This window comes from Drosophila rhopaloa, unplaced genomic scaffold, assembly GCF_018152115.1.
Source record: "Drosophila rhopaloa isolate 14029-0021.01 unplaced genomic scaffold, ASM1815211v1 contig_2, whole genome shotgun sequence".
Lineage (NCBI taxonomy): Eukaryota > Metazoa > Arthropoda > Insecta > Diptera > Drosophilidae > Drosophila > Drosophila rhopaloa.
Genome location: NW_025335083.1, coordinates 26,625,829 through 26,648,801, shown reverse-complemented (window position 1 = coordinate 26,648,801; position 22,973 = coordinate 26,625,829). Strand labels below are relative to the sequence as shown.

At 43.2% G+C, this 22,973-nt stretch overlaps 1 protein-coding gene across 10 annotated transcripts in view; it reads right to left on the bottom strand.

Annotated features, from left to right (window-relative positions):
- Positions 1–322: 322 nt before the first annotated feature.
- LOC108044762 (serine-rich adhesin for platelets) overlaps positions 323–22,973 on the bottom strand; it is a 47,834-nt gene continuing 25,183 nt past the window's right edge. For 4 of the 10 annotated variants that reach the window (XM_044459466.1, XM_044459468.1, XM_044459467.1 and 1 more), the window contains 9 exons: positions 22,518–22,727; positions 20,596–21,517; positions 19,246–19,629; positions 6,307–8,545; positions 5,988–6,219; positions 5,725–5,923; positions 5,386–5,620; positions 4,639–5,287; positions 323–4,578 (listed from right to left, as the gene is read on the bottom strand). In XM_044459466.1, the coding sequence (XP_044315401.1) occupies positions 1,782–4,578; positions 4,639–5,287; positions 5,386–5,620; positions 5,725–5,923; positions 5,988–6,219; positions 6,307–8,545; positions 19,246–19,629; positions 20,596–21,517; positions 22,518–22,727 (7,867 nt within the window). In that variant the 3' untranslated portion in view covers positions 323–1,781. Of the gene's footprint in view, positions 4,579–4,638; positions 5,288–5,385; positions 5,621–5,724; positions 5,924–5,987; positions 6,220–6,306; positions 8,546–13,499; positions 13,965–19,245; positions 19,630–20,595; positions 21,518–22,517; positions 22,728–22,973 lie in introns of those variants that run through there. The other 6 variants (XM_044459470.1, XM_044459471.1, XM_044459473.1 and 3 more) reach the window with 5 other exon arrangements.

The window sequence follows — 22,973 nt, the reverse complement described above, 5'->3', positions numbered from 1 at the left end:
TTTAATAAACTGATCGATGATAATCCGCATAGGACGTTGATAATGTTTAATTTTGTGCTTTGAACAATTGTTCAGAACTTTCATGCTGTGATGTTTGTTGTTTACTAGCACTCTATGATAATCCCGAGCCACACCTGCCTTAAATGTATATGTTTCAATAACTAATGATATTAAACTTACCAAATCCTGGTCAAATTAGATATCCTCGATATTTAGTTTTTTTTTTCAATTTTTGCTTGAGAATCTTCAATACGTTGGTACTGTAACATCCCGTCCGATGGCAGTAATTCTTCTTCTTGAATCATCCATTAATAACTTTAGATTTGTTGAAATTTTTAAAATTTTGTTATATATTTATTTATCATCAATATCAATAGTTGATGCTTGCTTGTTTACTTGCTGTTCTTGCTGTAGTTTCTTTTTCTGGTTGATGTTGCTTTTGTTTCTTGTTCTGCAGTTAAATATATATTTTAATTAAGAGTTATACTTACAAGTTAAGTATGCAATATATGTTGCTTGTTTGTTTAGCTTTCTTCTCTTTTTTCTGTGTGGTCTTGTTACCGTTTTTAAACTAATCGTTCTCGTAAAGTGCGAGCAAAAGAAATCCATAATTCGTTTAACTGATTTGAATAATTATGCAAAATTATTGCATTACTGCTCATCAAACGTGCAAGTTTCATATTCTCCGATTCTCAATTACATTAAAATTGATTTAATTAAAAAATTCTATTTTTCAATAAACACTTTGCATTTGTTAGTTACGTGCCTGGTCTGTTGTAGTTTTTTTGTTCTTTAGGGGACAGATGAGTTTGTTTTAAAACATACAAATTACAAGAAATTAAAATCTACTCTTGAAGGATTGTTTCTTGCCATATGCGTTCCAATCCCTTCACTTTCACTAATTACAAAATTAAAATTATCAAAATTACACGCAGTTTTCGTGGGACACACAGAGAGAGTAGAGAGGACATAACACAATACAACATAGTAAATGGTAGAGGTGTGGAAAATGATTCAGTATGAGAATACATGGTGCCTTACTATATTAAAAACCGTTAAGCAATACGAGAGCCATTTAAAGATTATAAATTATGTACAGGTATCATATATAAAGACTGCATGTGTGAGGACAGCGCAGGAAACCCAAGTATCTGTGTCTCTTCTTGTTAGGTGTGTATGGATATAGTCTATTATCTAAACATTTTTGATGCCGCTTATTAATTATGTGGTTGCAATAATTTAAACGGATAATCTTCATGCAGCAGCACTTTGCTTCTCTCGTTACAATTAAATTATAAGCGTTTTTTTAAATATGTTCGTAACTGTGTGAATATTTAAGCAGCCATAGGTAGGAAAACGATTGATTAATCAAGCTCCATTTAAGCAGCGATGGAACTTGAGTAATCCAACTATTGGGAGTGATGCTTAGCCCTCCAATTCAGACGGTTTTGCAGCAGTGTCCGACTGCAGGGCGTTGCAACAAACCACAATCCGCTCTTCTACATTGGCTCTATATATAGTTTTTATAGGCTTCTTATACTTTACACAACTTTAAGCTTAAGGGATCTAGTGGTAACAATAAGCCTAGCATTAGATTTTCGCCTCGATCTTGTTTGCATATGCATCAGCTGGTTCCTCATCATCTTTCTATTCTTGATTCTCTGCATCTGTTGTGGTGGCTGTCCAGTGGTGCTGGTGGCTCCTCCTCCGCGTGATTTTCCCCTCCTCTCCGGAGGACCCGTGTCATCCTGCTAGCGCTGGCGCTCGGATCTGCGCAATACTCATTCATTCCGCTCCTCCGCTCCTGACTCGCTTCCTGCAGAAAGATTTAGCGTGCTGGCATCCGCCGAGGAGCGTGTATGTCTAGTAGATCGCAGCTCCCGTCGCTTCTCAGGCGGCTGTCCTTCCACGGAGCTGGATCCTTGTTCGTTTCCAGACCTCGGACGCTTCAGGCGGTTCGATGAGCGTCGATTCTCTTCGGCTGCCGCTGCAGCCGCCGCCGCGGCAGCAGAACTGGAGGATGAGCCACTAAGATTACCGGATGAAATGTTTCCAGCTGTATCCAGATCCTCCACGCTTCCGCCATGACTACTGCCTGGATTGGCAGTTGTCGGCTTTTTGAGTATGGGTTGTATAATCAGCTCATCGGCTTCTTCGTAAGGCGGCGGTAGTTTCGCTGCATCCGCTGCGTTGGTGATAGTTAGAGATATGCGCGACTCGGAGCGTTCCGAACGCTCGCTGCTAGTGCTGGCTCCACTGCTGATGGGAGGAGCTATGGTTATTGTTGTTTGACTCGGCAAGTTGGCCGCCAGTCCCGCAGCAGCTGCTGAACTGGAAGTGGAGCTTCCTGAACCACCTCCAGAGGCGTTCAGGGGCGTCAATGTAACCTTATCTTGTTCCGCAGACATAGGCGCTGGTGTAGAGCTGGTGCTGGAACTACTTCCGCCTCTTAGACTCTTCTCTATGCTGCTCATGCTAGCTCCCAGGTTCAGGGGAAGTCCAGCAGCAAGGGCAGCGGCGGACAGTTCCTCCTTTGTAGGATGTATATCACCACGTGAGCGTTTGGAGAGCGCCTTCTGTTGCTGCTGATGTTGTTGCTCAGCATCCAAAGCTGCAGCGTAAGCTGCTGCTGCTGCGGTCGCGGAACTGGAGGATGTGGAAGATCCTCCCGCCGAGGAGGTGGGTATCAGCGAGATTCCTGATCCCAGGCCCAGGGTCTTGGTGTAGTAATCCATTTGTTGTTTAAAGGCATCCTGCTCACGCTGTCGTTTTGAAGACGAGTGGCTGCCACTTCCTGAGGCAGAGGAGCCTCCTCCACCGGCTCCTCCAGCAGAGCCACCAGTTAAGCCAGCCAAACTGGCTAGGGAACCAGGACCACTAAGAGGCAGCGATCCGCCGGCAGCCGCCATCGCCTGGGCAGCCATTTCAGCTAAAAAGGCTTGTGAGAAATCACTGGACATTCCAGGGATTTGTGGCAGTTGTGACGCCACCGCCGCTGCTGCAGACTTCGAGCTCTTGCTCGAAGAAGTAGATGTTCCCGTATTGGAGCTGGACGTCGAAGGCATTTTGGACTGCGAGAAGGCTTGCAGGGCAGATAAATCCGCAGGCAGGGCTCCGCGGGTCAGACTCTCAAACCACTTCTGCTGTTCCTTTGCCTGAGCGTTGGCTTCATTAGCTGCTTGGCTAGACCTCTTGCTTGAAGATGAGTTTCCTGCTCCGGAAGAGCTGGAAATTCCTGGAAGTGGAGGCATTCCCAGTGAACTCATCAATCGAGTTGCTTGCGCCAAATCCATATTGCTCATGCGACTCAGCGATTCGAGAAGATGCGGATCCGCTCCTGGCATGAGTAAGCTACTCAGTTGAGCCATGTCTGCCGCTGTGGGTGTGGTTTGGGATTGGTTTCTGCTGCTCGACTGCCTGCCTCGTCCGGATCCTGATGCTGATGTTGAAGCCGTGGTTGCCGTGCTTGCTCCTCCGCCCATGCTGGCCATAGCATTCATTAGGCTAGCTGCTGAGTTGGCTGCCGCTGAGGCGTTCCTAGACTGACTGGCCTTTGATTGCGACTGATGGGATTTAGACTGCGTTGAATTCGTGTTTGTGGCGGATGAAGTGGCTCCATTTAGCAGATTATACTGCTGGGCCAGCTGATCATATGCAGAGCCCAGCCCACTGGATCCCAAAGAATAAGGATTAAGCCCACCCAGTCCCATGGGCGGATACAGTAACGAAGGATTCGGGAACAAAAAGGGGAAGCCGGCAGCCAGCTGGGATGCAGAAGCTGCTGCATTCTTGCCACCAGCTCCGCCAGAGGATCCTCCTGTGCTAGCGCTGATGGCAGCCGCCAATTGAGCAGCTTCATTTTGCGCCTGCTGTTGAGCCTGTTGTTGTTGCTGCTGTTTTTTCTTGCTGGCCGAAGAGGATGAGGAAGCACCGGATGAGCCACCGCCGGACTGCGACTGCACCTGGCTCTTACCGGAACCCGCTCCTCCGGAAGCACCAGTCAATCCGCCTAGAGTTGGTCCGGCAGCAGCCATAAGTGCAGCCAGCGACTGGGTGTCCATCCCCGCTAGATTTCCCAATCCTCCCATTCCCGCCAAGCTTGCAAACAGGTTCATGTTGTTTAGGTTACCTAGTCCAGGAATATTACTCATTCCGGGCATTCCTCCGAATGACATAGAAAGCAGCGGGTTCTTGGGATCAAAAGCTGCCAGAGGATTTTTGGGATCAAAAGCTCCCAGTCCAGCCAGCAGGCTGGGATTCAGACCAGCTAGAGACCCAAATTGTAACGCAGCTTGATCTAGAGCAGCTGATGCTGCCGTTTGCTGACGGGATGACTTTTTGGATGTGCCAGAGTTACCACCCGCTGACGACTGAGTTGATGACTGTTGCTGTTGTTGGGTATGGGAAGAGGATGAGGCGTTACTCGAGTTGGACGACGGGCGACCGCCATGGGACTTTACTGCCGAGGAGCCATAGCTGCTATCCATAGATGTGGGTTTAGGAGACGGTGCTGACATGGGATTTTGCATCTGTTCCAGCCACTTTGGATCCACTTCGTAGTTGGGGTTTTCCGTGAGCCTAAAAGTATGATTATGGGTATTTTGGGCTAAATAATATATTGCTTTCTCCCACACTCACCATTGCATGAGCCGCTTGAGCTGCGGCGCCTTGTTTCCTCCCAAACGCTTGCCAGTCTGCTTATTGATCACGGGTACAGGCTCCTCTCCTGTTAGATTCTGCGGCCCTGATATTGAATGTTGCTGCTGTTGTTGTTGCTGCTGTTGTTGTTGTTGTTGCTGCTGCTTCTGCAGCTGGGCAGCACTTGGGGACTGTTGCGAAGAGCTGCCCTGCTGGCGGTTGGAGCGCCGGCTGTTGGCACTCCCAGAACCACCAGCTCCGCCTCCGCCCACGTAATCAATGCTGAGCTGGTCGCCCAGTGGACTTGACATGTCTGAGAGCCACTTGTTGACCTTGACGTCGTGCGGGGAGTTGGTCGAAAACTTGGAGCTTATCTTCATGGCCTGCTCCATCTCGGCAAGCATGCTCTCGTACGCCTTTCGTTGGACAGGCGGCAAAAATTGCATCATCTTCTGCTGCTGCTTGAGGAACGTTTGCGGATCGGTTGACATTGTCTGATTCAGAAGGGCGTTCAAACTGTCCTTGGAGGACAGACCTCCCATTGCCATGTTCTGAAGGGCGCTCAGCCCGCTGCCGCCGGCTCCTCCGCCGCTGGCCGATGAGCTTCCTCCGGCGCCGGATCCACCGCTGGACGATCCGCCCTTGGACTCTACAAGAGAAAGATACATTCGATTAGTCGGGAATTCTTGTAGATTGGTGCCAATCCTTGGGCTGTGAATAAATAAAAGCGCAGAGACTCAAACTCACTTCCGGGCACTGTGGTAACAGTGATGGTAAAGGGTTTCTGGTTAGACTGCTGGCTGACCGACGATTGCAGATTCGCCGGCGTAACAGACACGCTTGGCGGGATTTGCGGCTTCTTTGAGGATGGCAGCGATGGATCAGGGAAGGTCTTTTGCTCTTTGGCCGCTGATAGGCCGAGCACGATCTCGTCCAACTTCTTGCGCTTTTTCTCCTTGCCAATCACAGGCTCTTCTATTGTCTGAAATGAATGACGTTAAATAATATGTTTTAACTAATGGAATAAAGTACACATTTATTTTAATGACATACAAATTAAATGAGTTGTCGGGTTATAAAACTTACACAATTGTTCTTCTTCATTAGTTTGTTGAGCGTGTCGTCAAGTTTGCTCTTGCTGCCCATTGAGGGAAATGCGGAACTAAGAGCAGCATGCACGCTGGATTTCTTAGAGGGCATAGAAAAGTCCTGCACCTCGCTCAAGTCGATGGCTCCCCCACTAGAGGCCGACTTTAGCATCTCCGTCATGTTCATTTTCGGCAGGCTGCTAGGTGGAATGTCAAAAATAAAAGTAAATAATAAATCATAACCTATGTTTGTGAACCCACCTTGAGGACAGATCCATGGGTGTGCCCATCGAAGGAGGAGGTGTCTTTAGGGCGGGGATAGCTGGTTTGCTGAACTGACCGGAGGACTGCCGCGAGAGCGAAGCATGTTGGTGAGCTGGGGGAGGCTGCATACCACTCAAAGCAGAGGAAGAGTTACCTCCTCGACCACGGCCAGAGGAACCAGTCAATGCCTCCATGTTGGCTATCTCACTTTCCCAGTCTTTTGGTGCCACTTCAATGAAAATAGGATTCATTAGTAAATAGTAAATAAACAGTAATTATTTAAGATTTAAAAATGTTTAGTCTTAGGTGCACTTACTTGTCGAACTGTTGAGCAGGGCGTGCAATTTAGCCCTTTCCGTCTCTACGTCGATGGCGATGTGTCGCTTGCGCTTCTTGCCCACTCCTGATCCCGAACTTGGGACGCTCAGTCCGCCCACTCCACCGGCTGACGTGCCAGATGCCGCACTCAGCGACATTCCAGGGAGTAGGGAAGATAAGGAGGTGGCATTTCCACCCGCTGCAGCCGCAGCAACGGCCGCCGCCACTGCAGCATTGATGCTATTCGCATCCAAACCAGGTAAACTGGTGGCTGACAAGGGCTTTGATTGGGTGACCTGGGGCATTCCCGAGGAGGCAGATGAAACGGAAGACGAACTGGCCACCTGCTGCATCTGCGAGGCCTGCAGGTGCTTCGTCACACCCTGATCCGTAGTGATGGTAATCACATCGGGTGTTGTGGAGCGACGCTCCAAACTGCTCAGGTGAGGAATAGATTCGTGAAGAGCAATGCTCAGATCAGTGGCTCCCTTGCAGCTGGCAAAAGCACTATACTTGCTATCCACCGGCCACTTTCCAGACTCGACGCAGGACACGATGTGCGCAATGCGGCGCTCCAAAGCGAAATCCTTGAACCAACGAATCATGCACATCTCTAGCTTGGGCTTCTCCAGCTTTTGCTGTTTCACCGTCGCGGGTTGGATTACTTCCAGATCCGGGAAGCGGGCTTTCAGTTCGGCCGCCTGCTTCTTGCATTCTTCTTCCACTGCTTTTTCTTTTTCCTTCATCACCTCGTCATCATCGGGATCTGTAGGTCCTGTCACCAAGTCAAGTATTTCCTGGTCTCCAGTCGGTTTCTTGTGAGCTGTTTCCTCAGATTCAGCTGGAATAGGAGACTTCTCAGAAGGCTCAGCTTCGGTAGGTTTCATCTCTATTTCCATATCTTCTGATTGCTTCTTAGACGGTTCTTTTAATTCTTCAGCTTTTTCTTCATCAGTCTTTACAGCAGCCTTATTTTCAGATTCCTTTTCGGAAAATTCCGAATCTTTAGTGGATTTTTCTTCTACTTTGGAAGCCATTTCCTCCAACTCTATTTTTGAGCCCTCTTCTTCAGCAGTTTTTCTGTTATCTTCCAAAGTATTCTCTTTTTTCTCAGTGGATTTCTCTGTAGATCCTTCCTTCTCCTGACCATTTTCGGCTATGGCTAACTCCTCATCTCCTATTTTTTCTTCACTGGGCTTGGTTTCATCGGCTTCTGAGACCAATTTTTCATTGGTGGATTTATCCTTATCCAAATTTTCAGTTTCGTCTTCCGCGTTTTTCTCTGAGGCTTCCTCCTTTAAATCTTCTTCATCCTTGACCTCAGCTTCAATCTTTCTAGACTCTTCGGTCTCAGATATTTTTGCTTTGGTACTGACACCAGTGTCTGGGTTCTTTTCTCCGCTCTCCTCTGCTTTAATTTCATCTTTTACGGGAGAAGCAGATGTTTCCTTCTTAATGACACTCTCGTCTGTCATGAGTTCATCATCCAAATCTATAACCTCATTTTTGACCGAAGCTGCCTTTTCTGCTGCTGCCTTTTCAGCTGCCGCTGCTTTCTCAGCTGCCGCCAATTTCTCTGCCTTCTCAGCATTGAAAGCTTCCAGCTTGATGGTGCGCTGGATTTGAGCTTCCAACTCTCGAATAAAACGCTTTTCTGACTCTCCAAAACTAAAGTTTGGATCATTAAAGATAAAGGTTTCCGAGCGATAGAGACCGTGCTTAAGGACGGCAGTGATCAATTCCTTGTCGTGGCGGCCAGGCTCCCACCAATCGGGGGTATCACCATTCATAGTGCAGAGTTTAAGGCGTTCCTCGAGTAAGGGATTACGAGCGACTTCTCGCAGCTTGGCAAGAACTTCCAGACGATCTAGTATGAGCTTGGCGTGCTCCTTTTCGATTTCCTCGATGATACTTTCTAGACCTCTCTCCGATTCTGCGAGCTTCAAACCTGCCTGCCGCTTGCACATAGCCACAAAGACCTTATAATAATCCGTCAATGTTTCATCGCTCTTTCTTTCCAAATGAGCCATCTGCTTGAACTTTGTCCAGTCGGGTGATAGGGAACTTCCACTGCTCGAACTCATTGGTGTGGAGAGGTGTAGGTCTACGCCATATCCAGTAAGAACTCGCAGAAATTCGTATTCCTCGCGGCGGTTCCACTTCTTCGGGATGAGCTGCAGGCGCTGGGACTCACGCTCCTTGGCCGCCAGTTCCATTTTGCCCTGCCGCTCCATTTTCTGTAAGAGTGGTAAAAATAAGAAAATGTATTATACATATATAAGCATATGCATAAACATGTACATTAAGGTCGAACAAAAAAAAGCTTCTCACCGTTTAAAACGTTTAAGCTTATCCAAAATTCATTACATTTTATTTCAAGTACTAGAAAAAAAAATACACTTTCTCCCATTTGAACCATCTCAAACTCATTGATCTCGTTTAAATGAGAGTCAAAGCTTGGAGAACACAAAAGAAAATATGGTTTTGGATGTAAGTTCATTCACTATTTTTAGATACGAAAACTTCTCAGAGGGCATACTCAATTGAATTTTTTTTTTCAATTTATACTTTTATAATTTACAAACACTTTCTGGAAATAAGATAATTACTTGCTAACTATGCTATGACTCAATAGATTAGGTGATGTCTGATCCGCCTGCATCGGCCGTTCTGGTTCATTTTTATACCCTTGCAGAGGGTATTATAATTTCAGTCAAAAGTTTGCAACGCAGTGAAGGAGACATTTCCGACCCTATAAAGTATATATATTCTTGATCAGCATCACCAGGAGAGTCGATCTAGCCATCTCCGTCTGTCCGTCCGTCTGTCCGTCCATCTGTCCGTCCGTCTGTCCGTCCGTCCGTCCGTTTCTACGCAAACTAGTCCCTCAGTTTTAAAGCTATCTGCTTGAAACTTTCCCAAAAGTTGTCTTTCTATTGCAGGTAGTATATAAGTCGGAACGAGCCGAATCGGGGGACTATATCATATAGCTGCCATACAACTGAACGATCGGAAAAGCCATAACTTTGGTGTTTGTTAAGTTAGGAAGTTGGGATTTTCTATGGGTTTTATTTATCATATAGCTGCCATACAACTGAACGATCGGAAAAGCCATAACTTTGGTGTTTGTAAAGTTAGGAAGTTGGGATTTTCTATGGGTTTTATTTTTGGCCAATAAATCCGACCTACCAAATTTCATAAGGATCGGCCGACTATATTCTATAGCTGCCATATAACTGAACGATTGAAAATGCCATAACTTTGGTGTTTTTAATGTTAGGAAGTTGGGATTTTTTATGAGTATTAAGAATGCATCATATGAATAATTTTGGAGAATATAATTTATAGAATATTCTGCAAGGGTATATCAACTTCGGCTCCGCCCGAAGTTAGCTTTCCTTTCTTGTTTTTTACTTAAGTTCAGAGATAAGATTAAATCAACTACGTCGCAATCAAAGTTATAATGTGCGTTTAACAATCTTAAGGAATTAAAAAGAATTAAATTACATCTAATTAGGTCAGTTATTAAATAAAGCTTAGATAATATTTTCATAAAATAATTCATTGGGTCATTAATCTAAAAAATATCTTTGTTGAGTTAATCAAATTATCCACTACAGTGAAATAAGCAGGAAAAAAATGATGCAAGTAATTTTAAAGAAAAATTTTAAGAAATTTTTAATTCCGTTTCTAACAGACAAGAAATAAACCTTAGTAGGTGTTTTTCTCATTTATTGGCGACTTGCCTCTTGATTCCCCAATGTGTCATAACATTTATAAAATGTAACGAGGACGGAAGCTAACTTCGGCAAGCCGAAGTTTTAATACCCTTGCAGACTTTGCCGAAATTGCAAAAAGTGAAAAAGTAGCGAAAGGAATAAGGTATACATAAGTAAACTAGATTTGTATCGTTTCAAGTCAATTGCTTTTATACTGCAAAAATGTCATATACAAATAGAAAAAAAGGGATACTTTCGCAGCCTTTAACAATTTTTCCTATCTCCTTTAAGTGATAGACTACCGAGCGGCAAGCGCTTTTACCCTAATCAAGATATGCGTAAATAAATAAGAATTGGAAAAATTTATATTAGTAGCTTACACACTGCGCAAAATATTCTGATAATCGTCAAATTTGGACCGATTTCACCCTATTGTTCCTATGGGAACTATATGATATAGACGTCCGATCGGCACGCGCTTTCACCTTGATCAATGTATGCATAAAAAAATAAGAATTTTTTTTTTTTATGTCAATAGCTTTTACACTGCGCGAAATATCTTCCAATCTTGCAAGTTATATCCGATTGTTCCTATGGGAGCTATAGGATATAGACATCCGATCGGGGCGGTTTTTAAACTTGATCTGCGTACACTTGTTTTAGGACGACTGTGAAAGTTTCAGATCGCTAGCTTTTAAACTGAGCTCGCAAACGGTATTGAAACAGACGGACATGGCTATATCGACTCCCCTATTGATCCTGATCAAGAATATATATACTTTATAGGGTCGGAAACGTCTCCTTCACTGCGTTACAAACTTCTGACCAAAATTATAATACCCTCTGCAAGGGTATAAAAAAGGAAACAGTTACTTGTTTCTTATGTTATTAAGGTAGTGATTCAATAAAATTACCAAGTATACAACTTTTGCAATGTATCTCAGCAAGTTTCCTAAAGTTGGGTATCTTGTGAATACATATATTTCCACAATAATCCACACATAAAGAGAACACCCCGACGTGTGTGCATTTTGCAAGTGCAAATTCATTACGAATATTTACACAATTTTGTTGAAAAAAGAATTGAAACGCGTTCACCATGAACGACCCTTTGCCATCGCTTCTCCCTTCTCTGCTTCCCAAGAGGGTGGGATCACCCAGCGCGTCTGTGCCTTGGGGTGGTGGCGATAGGGTGAACTCCCTCATCGCCAGCACCAACAACTCTATATGCTAGACTACTGGTTTTCGAATTACACACAAATTTTTGCGAAAGGCAAAAACAACAGAGACGCTCACGGAAAGACAAAATGCGAATGGCAAGCCCAAAATGAAAATGAGAGCTAGACAAAGGTACAAAGAGAGAGAGAGAGAGGCAACCAAACTGAAAATACAATAAAATCATAATAATAAAAGTAAAAAATCCATTTTACACCCCTAATAATGCTACAGCGGGAGGACAGAGGCTAAAGGGCGACGGCAACAGAGAACGAGATGGAAATAGAGACACGGCGCAATGAGCACGGGGACAAGTACGCTGTACTAAGCAATGGCGCCCAAAAGAAGAAGCAGGCGAAGGAGTCCGAAACAGCGACGACGACAAACAAATGAGTCCTGTGAGACCAAATGCAAGCCCAGCAGCCAAGGGACCCCCATATTCTTTTTATGTCTCCTAACCCGATACCAATAATAATTGGGGCATACACGGGCGTAAAGACAGAATCCGAGAATATCGTAAGGGGACCCAGTGGACAACGTAGTAACAGCAATCGGGATCCCCAATACGAAGAAGCATCCTTACCTATTTAAATTTTTAAAATAACCTATCTTTGAGAGCGTTTTTTTCCTCATTTTTTGTCGACCTGGCTCTTAATGTCCCACATGTTGTGGCATAACATTTATAAAAATTATAACAATTACTTCTTATCAACAGCAATCAATTAAGCAAATTAGTTACCATTTGCAGCTACCTCTCTACTCGACAAATAAATGCAGAAGCAGAACGCAATCTTTTCATGGATTTTATAAGCGAATGTGAATGGGCAAGATATATTCCGTTTGGGCCGGGCCCGAAAAAAGGATGCCAAGTGGCGCGTAGGTTGGCAGCCCCGTTTGCCGTGTCGCGTCAGCGGCTCCTTCTGTTTCCCTGTTTCTGTTTATACAGCTAACGGCTTTTTTTTTAATACTCCTACCACCCCCACCGCCAAACCCCCAGAAGCAGCCAACGAACGATGGAATGACGAAATCCGAAAAGGGGGACAAACAAAAACAAACGACAAAAGAAGATAAAGCGAATCGAGACCTCTTCGTTCCTTACGAACTATCCATCCGCCTCTCGCTCATACCTATTGCCAGCTGGCAAACTATCCATCTCTCTTGCTCTCCGTCACCGCCGGCGCATTTACACGATACAAGTGCGAGGCGACTCGAGCGATTGATTATGATTATTAGTAGAACCGATGGCTATGGCTGTGACTATATAGCAATGGCTGCCTCTGTGACTTTGTCTTGGAGACGGTAGGCAAAGGGCGGGAGGGTGAATGAGAGAAAGGGGAGCAGTAAGGAGCCGCGGAAAAACGAATTTAAATGAGCGCCGCTTGGAACAGTCAGCAAACAGATACAACACGAGTACTAATGCCCACAGTGATGGTCAAAATATTAGACAGAGCCTTAGAAATTTTTGCCATACTGTGTGAACGTGCATTTATTTTTTATTTAACTAAAATAATATGATAAAATTTCAAGGATAAAATGTATCGATGGTGATACTTGAAATGTTGAGGCTAACAAAATAAGTCAAACTATCATAATATTGACTTAATATGACATTATGTTTTACATTCCTCGCCATATATTTTTGTTAACTTAATTTAAATACCTGCTTTACCCGTGATTGGGTCACACGGGGTTAAAATACCAAGAGCGTAGTTCTAATCTGTTTAAAACATAATTTGACTGAAGTCTAAATGTAAATGTTAAATATGTTCCACTACCAATTGTAAAGAGAAGGTACTGACCCTGCTATTATTTTGACCGCAGGTGTCTGCAGGGTCTTCTTCTTGCTCCTCAGTTTAACTTTACACATGCTACTCTGCTACTCCCCCCTCCCAGACACACACACAGAAATCCCTTTCTCCACCCCTTCTTCTTAAGCGTATAAAGTGGCAACGACGGCGGCGACGTTTTCGTTCTTCGTTCATGTGAAATCTATAGGCACAAATTTATTGTTTTGTATTTTCGCTCGCTGCACGGCGAATTGAGAACGGTAGGGAGCTAGCAGACCCTACTGGTCCCCCTTTTTCTCTTACTCTCGCATTCTTGAGTCTCGTTTACTTTTTTCTTGATCTGCTGCCTACACACATTCTGCATTGCATATTCTCTCTGCACTTTTGCATTCTCATTTTAATTAAGAGATGTATTGTATACCCGTAAATAAATTGTCATCTCATCGCAATAGTTGTATTTTTTCATTTACCTCCAAATAAATGGCATTTCCATTGTTTAATGCTGTTGGCACTGTTGCAGTTGTTGCTGCAATTTGTGAAGATTTGTTGAGATGTTCACAGAACGCTGAGAAGCTGCTAAAGTCCATGGGTTTAATAACCTCCATTTTCGGAAACACAATAATATCACAGTCTCACTGGTAACTAAGAATATATTGAGCAAAATCGAAGCCTTAGGGTTTCGTCATGATTATTGATTTTAATTAAGCACTAATTATCATTCATTGCGCCCAAATGACAACTATTTGCACGTAGTTGCTGTTGTTGTTGCCTCGGCAATTACATTATTCCATTCCGTTTGATTATCACTCCATCTCTCTCTAGCGCACTACCATTCTCGCGATTTATCGCGATTCGTTTTTCCCGTCTTGGTTCGAGTTTCCACGAGCACTTGGACTTTTTACAACTTTACACCGCGGCGCTCAAACAAATAATGAGCGGAGCGCATTGCGGACTAAAATACAAGACACACTCCTCATATACTCACACACAGCGGCTAAAATCGAATGCGAATCAGCCAGCAAGAGAGACTCAGAAGAGAGGGAGCGCGGGAGAATGGGAACCAGAAACCAAACAATCGTGAGATTAAGCCAAACGCCGTTTTGGGTGAATGTGAATATGAATGAGATGGGCTAAAAATTGAGACTCTGAGGTGAATGAGCGTCACTTGCAACGGGGGAGAACGCCAGAAAAAGAGCGCCGACTTCGGCTTCGCGAGAGAGTCCGACTTAAAAGAGCTGCATAAATGTAAATGTGTGAGTGTGCACTGGATGGACGAGTTGAACAACAAGAGCGGCCGCAGCATGAACATTGTGTCAACGGTGTAATGTAAGCAAAGAAGCAGCAGCCTGCCACACACTCGTACTCGTACACGCACCCAAACCCAAACCTAAGAAGCGGGTTTTGGCAAAAAACGCCAAGGCAATGAAACAAATGTACCACAAAAACTGTTGACGACACATTGAGAACGGAATAAAAGAGCGAAAGAGAGCAAGACAGTCAAACGGACGATAGGGAGAAGAAGGGGGGGAATTACGGACGCAGGACTCAGAGGAAAAAGGGATAAAATAAAATAACAACAGGAGGAGCAACGGCAGCAGAACGAGAAGATGGGGAAGTAAAGCCATGAAAACGGATTAATAGCGAACACAGGTACAAAAGAGCTACAAAAGTAACAAAATAATCTTTGAGGAACTACAGTCAAGATTCTGTAGGTGAAGGAAACCCATAACTTTTTGAACGTTTTCTGTATAGGTTCCACACTTTATGAACTAAATGAATGAAACTTCGAAAAATGAATTGGTTGTATCGCGAAAATCTTTACATAAATTTTCCATTTTCAATATATTTAACTCAAAATATCGTAGTCTTCTTGATTATGCCCATTGCATGTACAAAGAACCATAGATACTATTGCAACTAAAGCGAGTTCGAAATACAGGAACTTCTAGTTGCGAAAGTTCGACAGGTACTTATGTACATATTATGTTGAACTTCAAGATTAAACGTTAAAAAAAGTTCTCTGCAAATGACAAATAATGGTTTAAGCTTATTTGTAGTTTTCCAAATGTTTTTGACTTATAAAAGTTCAACCGTTCATTGATCAATTTCAAACTGTATTTCATTATTGGCATTTGGCAATTGTTTAATTAATACGACCTTTTGGGCCAGCTACGTACGACCCACACACACAGTCGAACAGACAGAAAGACAGGAAAAGAGAGCCAGAGCGAAAGATGGAAGCAGGGCCAAAGTGTGATAAGCACGTAGCCAAAACGAAACGAGATTATTAATCAATCCGCAAGATACAGATGCAGATACCACATGAGTGAGTGAGCGAGTGAGTGTTTGGATAACGAACACACCGAAATACGTATGTACATGCATGTGAGCAGGGCGGATATAATCGCAATCGATATGCAATGGCGACACATCTTCGGCAAATGCACTCACTCACACCACCACCACAACTCGCGTGCAAGATCATCGAGTGGGGAACGAAAGAGAAGGCGGCAGTTCCCTCTTCTCTATCCTAAATTTGACTAAACTAAATAAGGCAAAGAGAAAAAAAGACGATCAATAACAGGTAGGCAGAGTCGGCTCTCAATGAGATTTAAACTCGAACGCCGACACGTATGTTGATGGACTGACCATTCGAAATTTTTGGGTAGACAGTGACTTTTCCCATTTTTTAACGACTGACAGGTGTGTAGTGAAAAATGCGCCGTCGCAGCAGCTGCATCTTACAAATGCACTCAGCGAAGTAAGAGAAGAGCAACAATGCGACAGCAACACGTGAGGCGCACGCGCACAGTGGTATGTTTTAATGATGATTGCTTCAGATAATTAAAATTTACAAAAAACGTGAACAAGAGGATATATAATGTTAATAATATATTTGAAAATGTATTTTCCCAATTAAGTGAAAACCACTAAACTTATTTTGATTTGCACCACTGTACGTTGCAATACCGGCCAACAAAAGCCAAATGCTAATAAAATAATAAATCGAATGGCAACAACAAAATATCCATTATAAAAGAGAGCAACGACAGCGGTCAGCAGAAGCATCCAAGCAAGTCGAAGGTGGGCCCGAAGATGGACACGAAAAGAATTGCAAAGCCCACACCAGAGCACTCACACGGACAAGAGGAAAGCCAACAACTTCTCTATGCTCGGTGTTCTAAATACACGTTGCAAATACGAAAAGAAATCAACAAAACAAAGCGAAAAATGCTTTTAAGCTGCAGCAGCAACATAACGTGCAAAAAAAAGCAAGAGAGGAGGTAAGATGGGCAGAAAGGGCAGTGGAATGGGAGCTTAAATGAGCACAATTAGGCGGCTTTATCGAAACCTCGCGGTATGCGAAAGAAAGGGACAGGGAACTGAAACAGGAACAGGTCACCATTATCCCCATCTTCTTTTTTCGCCTCCAAGTCACATATTGCGCTCGATAATTCAGTTCGTGAGAGCAGAAGCAACAGCAGCCGCCTAAAGAGAGAGTGCCATCCCCCGCCCCTTCAGACATTTGGGTGGGCGCACACAAAAAGGAAAAAATTAAACATTGGATAAATCCTGAAAATGTAAAATTACAAACACACATTTCAGACAGAAACGGTGAGGGGAAGCAGGAGGGAGACAGAGAGTGAAGCAACCTCGCATGGAAAACTAATACATACAAATGTGGCAGCGCAAGTACAGCCAACGTAGCTAGGCAGCAAACCCAAAACCACCCGATGATATCGAATGCCCTACAACAACAGCAATACGACCAAGTCGTCCACCAACGCCACTGCTTACGTCGCCGCAGCAGCAACAATCATCGTCACCAAAGAACTTCACTTCGTCAATACAACAACATAGGCAGCGGCAGCAACAACCACTTGGCTTTGCTCTTCTTACTACTGCCGCATGCTTCCTCCGCCCCCACTCCGTACAATCTGTCTTGCTCCTGCCGTTGTTGTTGTGGGTTTGATTGATGGCACGCTGCCTTTGCGCTGCTTCTCTGCCTTTTGATAAAAGCGGCGTTACCATTCAGTGCTGACCGCTTGGCCAAAATGTGTATCCCAAATCTGGTCTTTCTTAGTATTTCATCCAACATTTCTGAATTACCATGTATGCATTGGAAAAAGATAAATTTAAAAAATTGGTGTCCAACGAAATGTCTTGGCTTTCAGGACGTTATGATTTCCTTAACTTCTTTGACAGCTTCTCAGGTATCGATGATGCCCAAAACGAGCATCACAGTCAGATCCTTAAACTAAACTGGTTTTTATAAACAGTGGAAATCAGTGAAGTATACATCTCCGACCCATAAAGTATATATATTCTTGATCAGCATCACCAGGAGAATATATCTAGCCATGTCCGTCTGTCCGTTTCTACGTTTTTATAGCTTTAAATTTATCTCTCAGTTTTATACATAGCTCAATGCATGTAACTTTTCAAGCTTACGAATACAAATATGGTAAAATCATATGTATTCAAGTCAGTTGATGTCAAATCTTAAAATACCTAAATACTTTCTTATGCCTGAATCGGCCTTTATTTGTCGCATCTCTAACAACTGCCACACAGTGGGAATGCGGCGAATCAAAGCGTCGGGTTGTACAATGGACTCAGGCTTTGCGCTTTGGCTCATAATTTGACCCAAGCTTTTTGGCCAACACTTTGCGGGTTCCACTGTGTCGCTCGCGTTTCTGCTGTGGTTGTTGTTGCTGTCTCAAGGGGCAGCAAAAGGCGATGCAGAGCAAGGAGACGAAAGCAACGGTTTTCTACTAGGCAGATGAGTCGGGTGGAAAAGGGGGCGAAAAGAGGTGGAGTTTAGTGTATTGCTGTTTTTGTTTCTGACGCCGAGTGTGTAAAGTGGTTTGACATTTCCTCCGTTTTGGCCGCTCATTCGCATTCGCGAGGTGAAATGAGATGAGAAAAAAGCTATCAAATCCAATGAGAGGACCAGGAGAATAATCTGAGCATCGTGTGCAACGCGTTTCGGGTTCAAATTCGAGTGTATGTGTTTCTTTTATTTTGCATAAAGTAAGCATAAGTGTATTTGCTGTCGGTTTTCTGCTATATCGCTGCCATCTTTTCGTTTTCTCCTCTTTTTTTTTTTTTGTTAATTCGGTGAGACTCGCACACACAAAATAAAAGGGAGTACACCACAGTCACACGGCAAATTGACAGACTTCTAACCTCCAAAAACCAAACCCCACACATATCAGGTTGGTGTTGACTTTGCTTTTTTATTTAGTCGGATTTCCCGAATTCTTTTTTGTCTCTTACATCCCCCCCGGCTAAACAGATGGGTCGATAAATGTTAAGAATGCGGCAGCATCGAAATTTTTCAGAAAACGTCCAAAACGATTCGAAGCATTGTCGACTAATTTTACATCGAGAAGTTTACAAGGTAAAAAACAATTCAGTAAACACGTAAAATATTGGTTTTATGGTCCAGTTACTTTTCCTGATGCACAAAAAAACATTTTTATATGGTATACAACAATATTTTTTAAATAATGAATTGATTAAATTCGATTTTTGAAAAAATATCAATTTTTATGGTCAATTTCGATATAGCAAAATTTGGTCAAAATTGGCTTACCAGAACTCAAAATGAAAAATATAACTGTGATAAAAAAAGGCGAAAACATAAATGTTAAATATCAGTTTCGAAATCAGGGAGTCAAACTGCATCGGAAAACCAAACATTTATCTTTGAACTTAATTTATCGATTTAATTTCGCAAAACCAGTGTTAGCTAAGATATTTTTTTAAAATGTAGTCACGTTAAACTTATATTTTAACATATTACAAGATTTAAAATTCAGTCGGTTATAATAAAGGTAATCGAAAAAATGTTATTGTTAGTAATCGGTTATTTCGATACTTTGGTAAGTCATGCAGGTTAGTATGATATGCAAGTGTGGTTAGTAGTCCTTTTGTGTAGTGGCGTTGTTTTTATATGTCAGTGTTTTTGTGATTGTCTCTTATCAATGAGTTTATTGGACTGTTCACGGTCTATTAGTGCCTCAAAGGGTGGCGTTTTGTGTTTTGTGGGTTGTATTTTTTTTGGCCTGGTCACCGAGTGGTTGTTCAGGATTGATTGCAATGCACGGGGGTGTGAGGGGGGATTGATTGAATGGGCAAGGGGTTGATTGTTCAGACTGGTAGTGTAAGTGCTTATAATATATAGAGAGGCGGTACTCATCACTAGCTTACATTGTTCATGCTGACCAGGTACATGGCCAGTTTATTGATGTCCAAATTGGCCAGCTGGCTGACGTCGGTGGTGTTGAGTATGCTGAGCATCAGGCTGATGTCGGATGCAGTGGGCATGGCTGGCATTACTCCAGCTCCGCCCGAGCCCCCCTGCCCGGGTCCAACACCGGATCCTCCGGCGGCTGCCGCAGCTGCTGCGGATGTACTGGCCCCCTGTGATTGCATCAACGCCTGGAGACTCCGGCCGCTGGCATCGTGCTGGCCAGAGGATCCGACTCCGGAGCCACTGCCACCGGAGCTGCTCTGCAGCTGCATTTGCATGGACTGAAGAGTAGGCGTGGTGGGGACCGACAGCGGGGGCGTCGATGAAACCAATGCCTGGAGCTGTGGGACAAATGGAACAATCACAAAAAAAAATATTTGGAGGAATTGGTAACATCGCAAAATCAGCAACAAGATCAGATAACATGTCATGGAATCAAGGAGATGAGTTTATTGAAATGGTCTTTATGGTTAAGGAATTACGTGTAATCCTTTGTCAGCGGATTTACATAGTTTTGTTGATCAGTTGTTGGCTGCTTTAGGTTATTTCTTTGCCTTACACTTTTAGACACTTTGGATGGTTATCGAATTCGGTTTTAATTTTGGATCCGTTTTTCTGTCCGAGTCTTGGTCCACGGTCCGTTCTGTACGCTAACTACGGTGCACGGTTCGCAACTAACTACGGCCAACAGCTAAGCAACAAAACTACGTACATTTAACACTGGGCACTACAACATAATTAAAAAACAAAGAACAAGAAATATAAAAAAAATAAATAAAATGCCATTTGGGTTAGGAAAGAGACAGATTTGGAAGTTATCTGGGGATTAGGAAATTGAAGAGTTAATTCTAAAATCGGCGATTAAAGCCTTCTAGTTTCGGAGCTGCTTTAACTTTCAAGTCCTGAAAATCCGTTACCATCATAAATATATTAATTTATTCGACCTCAAAGATGGTGTGTGGAGAAATGATTTCAAAATAATAAACCAGTGTTTTACTGAAATCCCTTCCATCTAATATCGCTAAGTCTTTGCATTTGAGATCAAATTTAAAATAAATAATTGAATTTCGTTATAAACCTCTTCTAGCCAAATTTAGTTAGAATCGAAGGTTACATCCATACAAATTGCAACAGACTATGTTGGAAGAACACCGGAAGTCTAAATTGTCTAATTTTAAGCCCTTAAACTCTTAAAATTTTTCATCATTTGATAGATAAGGATTGATATTTTGCATAACGATTTGAATGGCAATGAATGATGATGGGTCACAAAAAATGTTAAAGTGATAGAACGTCAATGGACTCACCTTGGCCTTCTGCTGTAGCTTCAGTTCCTCTTTCTTGTAATTCCTCTGGTAGGCGGTAATCACACGCCGCAGGCGGGTGTTGAGGTCCTGCATCGACGGCCACATGGTGGTGGCATCCTCGACGGCTGCCACGGTGGGCGGATAACTGCCGGCGATGCTCTCTTCCTCGTCCAAGCCTAAATGTGAGTTGGAGTTAGCATGGTCGGTGGTGTTGTTAGAGTTAGCCGCTTTGGATGATGGATTATTGGTGGTGGTAGTGGTGGTATTGGTAATGGTAGTAGTAGTAGTGGTAGTGATGTTTGTGGTAGCATTGTTAGTGCATGATTCCGCTTTAGCGCCTTCAACTCGGGCAATAGCAGCGGTATCTTTTTTGGTTTCCCCAGCAGGAGCAGCAACAGTTGACTCCTTAGTTTCCTTTTCGTTATTTTTTTTCTCCGTTTCGCTGTCCGATTCGCCGGCACAGCCAGTCTTGGCCCCCGTCTCCTGGACTTCTCTCACCGCCTCCGGCGAACTGGAGTCGGCTGGATCGCGGGAAACAGAGGCTAAGACTGGCGCGGTATTTTTAGTTATATCAGGATCTGATGTATCTGCCGATTCTGGAGTCGCTGATGATGCACCCTGCTGGGCGACCGCCACATCAACATCGCTGCCACTGCCCGGTAAGGCATCAGCTTTGGCTTTGGATTTGGATGAGGATTCAGAAGCGGTTGTGGCATCTTTTTCGCATTCCGTTTTGTCGTTGCCGCTGCTGCCACTTTCGCTGCTGCTCTTACCCGACGAACTGGGGCGCTCCGGGTCGAGAAGCAAATCCTTGTTTTCGCCCCCGATGAGTTTGGTGGAGTCCGAGTCTTTGGTCGTGGTGGTGCCGTCGTCGTCCACTTCGTCGCCATCATCGTGCTTCGAATTTGCATCGTCTTCGTTTCTGTGGTGCCACAAAAATGGTTTGAAATTTAGTAATGGCTCGCTGTAATTCGCAGATAGTACATCAGGTGGGGGTCATGCCAAACGCCGCTCAAACGTTCTTAACACACCGAGAGAGAAAATACACAACAGACACGCACACACACATTCAGCGCAATGGATCAATGCTTCTAATGTGTGTGTTAATATATTAACAACAATTTTTTTGCAGTGAATTTTAAAGTTTGATTATTAATGTCTTACAATAAAGTTGGTCAATTTTTTCTATAAAAATATTTTATTATTTAACAAAGCATCACGAGGGATAACCATTACTTAAACTGCTTTTCAGGAAACCAATTGTTGGTGGGTATACTTTTTTTTTGATTACGTTTTCCATCCGAGTGTGATTTTTGCCCCCAAAATTACTCCACCCATGATTAATGAATGCGTGTGTGCGTGGGAGTGGGAATGGGAATGATTTTGACTAGTTTATGTTCCTTTCGCTTAGTTCCCAGATTGTAACATCTGTCTGAACTTGGGATGTTCTCTTAATTTTAGTACTTGTGTTTGGCGTATGTGGATTAGTTGATGGCATACATGAATGGATGCTAACTACATTGATTTGTGTTTTTCTCTCCGGTGTGTTTCAGGACCAAGTTTCTAAATGTTTTAATCATTTTTTACCACTTATTTATTGGTAATGTTTTCTTTCACTACTATTATCTTGAAAATTTCAAAGAGTATCAGTATCATCAGTATCAGTTATCATTTTATGTTCCATCTGGAATGTTTACTATCAAATAAAAAACTATAAATCGATAGTCGTTTAAAAACGATTTAAAATTAGCAATACAGTTAAATTTGATTAAATAATCTAAAGATTACTTATTATGATGTAACTGAAAGGTGTATTAACTGTGGAAATATATTAACTACATTAAAGACACTCTAGTTCTTTGAGTCCTCGAAACACGCCGGATTATATCAGATTTGATTTTATTCGATTTGAAAAGACTTACATCGGCAAATTCGTAGCAGCCAGATCGTCACCGGCCGCACCGGCGCCCACATGGGTGACAAAGCACAGATTGGGATCGGCGCGCATTTGACGATACATTTCACAGCCATGCTTGTAGGTTCCGACCAACAGACTCTTATCACAACAAATGGGATTCCACCATGAGGATGGCACTTGATCTGGCGTTGGCGGCGGGCGAATGGGGAGCTCGCTACATATGATCGTTTCGGTCGATGAGTACATTCGATAACATTCAAATGTGTTTGGTGGATTTGGGGATTTGAGAGATGCGCGAAAATAGAAATGCGTTGGTTTAGTAAAAATTCAATTTTGTTTCTTCAAAAATTTCGGTTTGATATGAGGTTAAATAAAAATAACGTAAGAAAAAACAAAAGAAAAATTAGAAATTATAAGAGGTAATTAAAGGAAAGTCATAACATTGTTAATTGCCAATTTG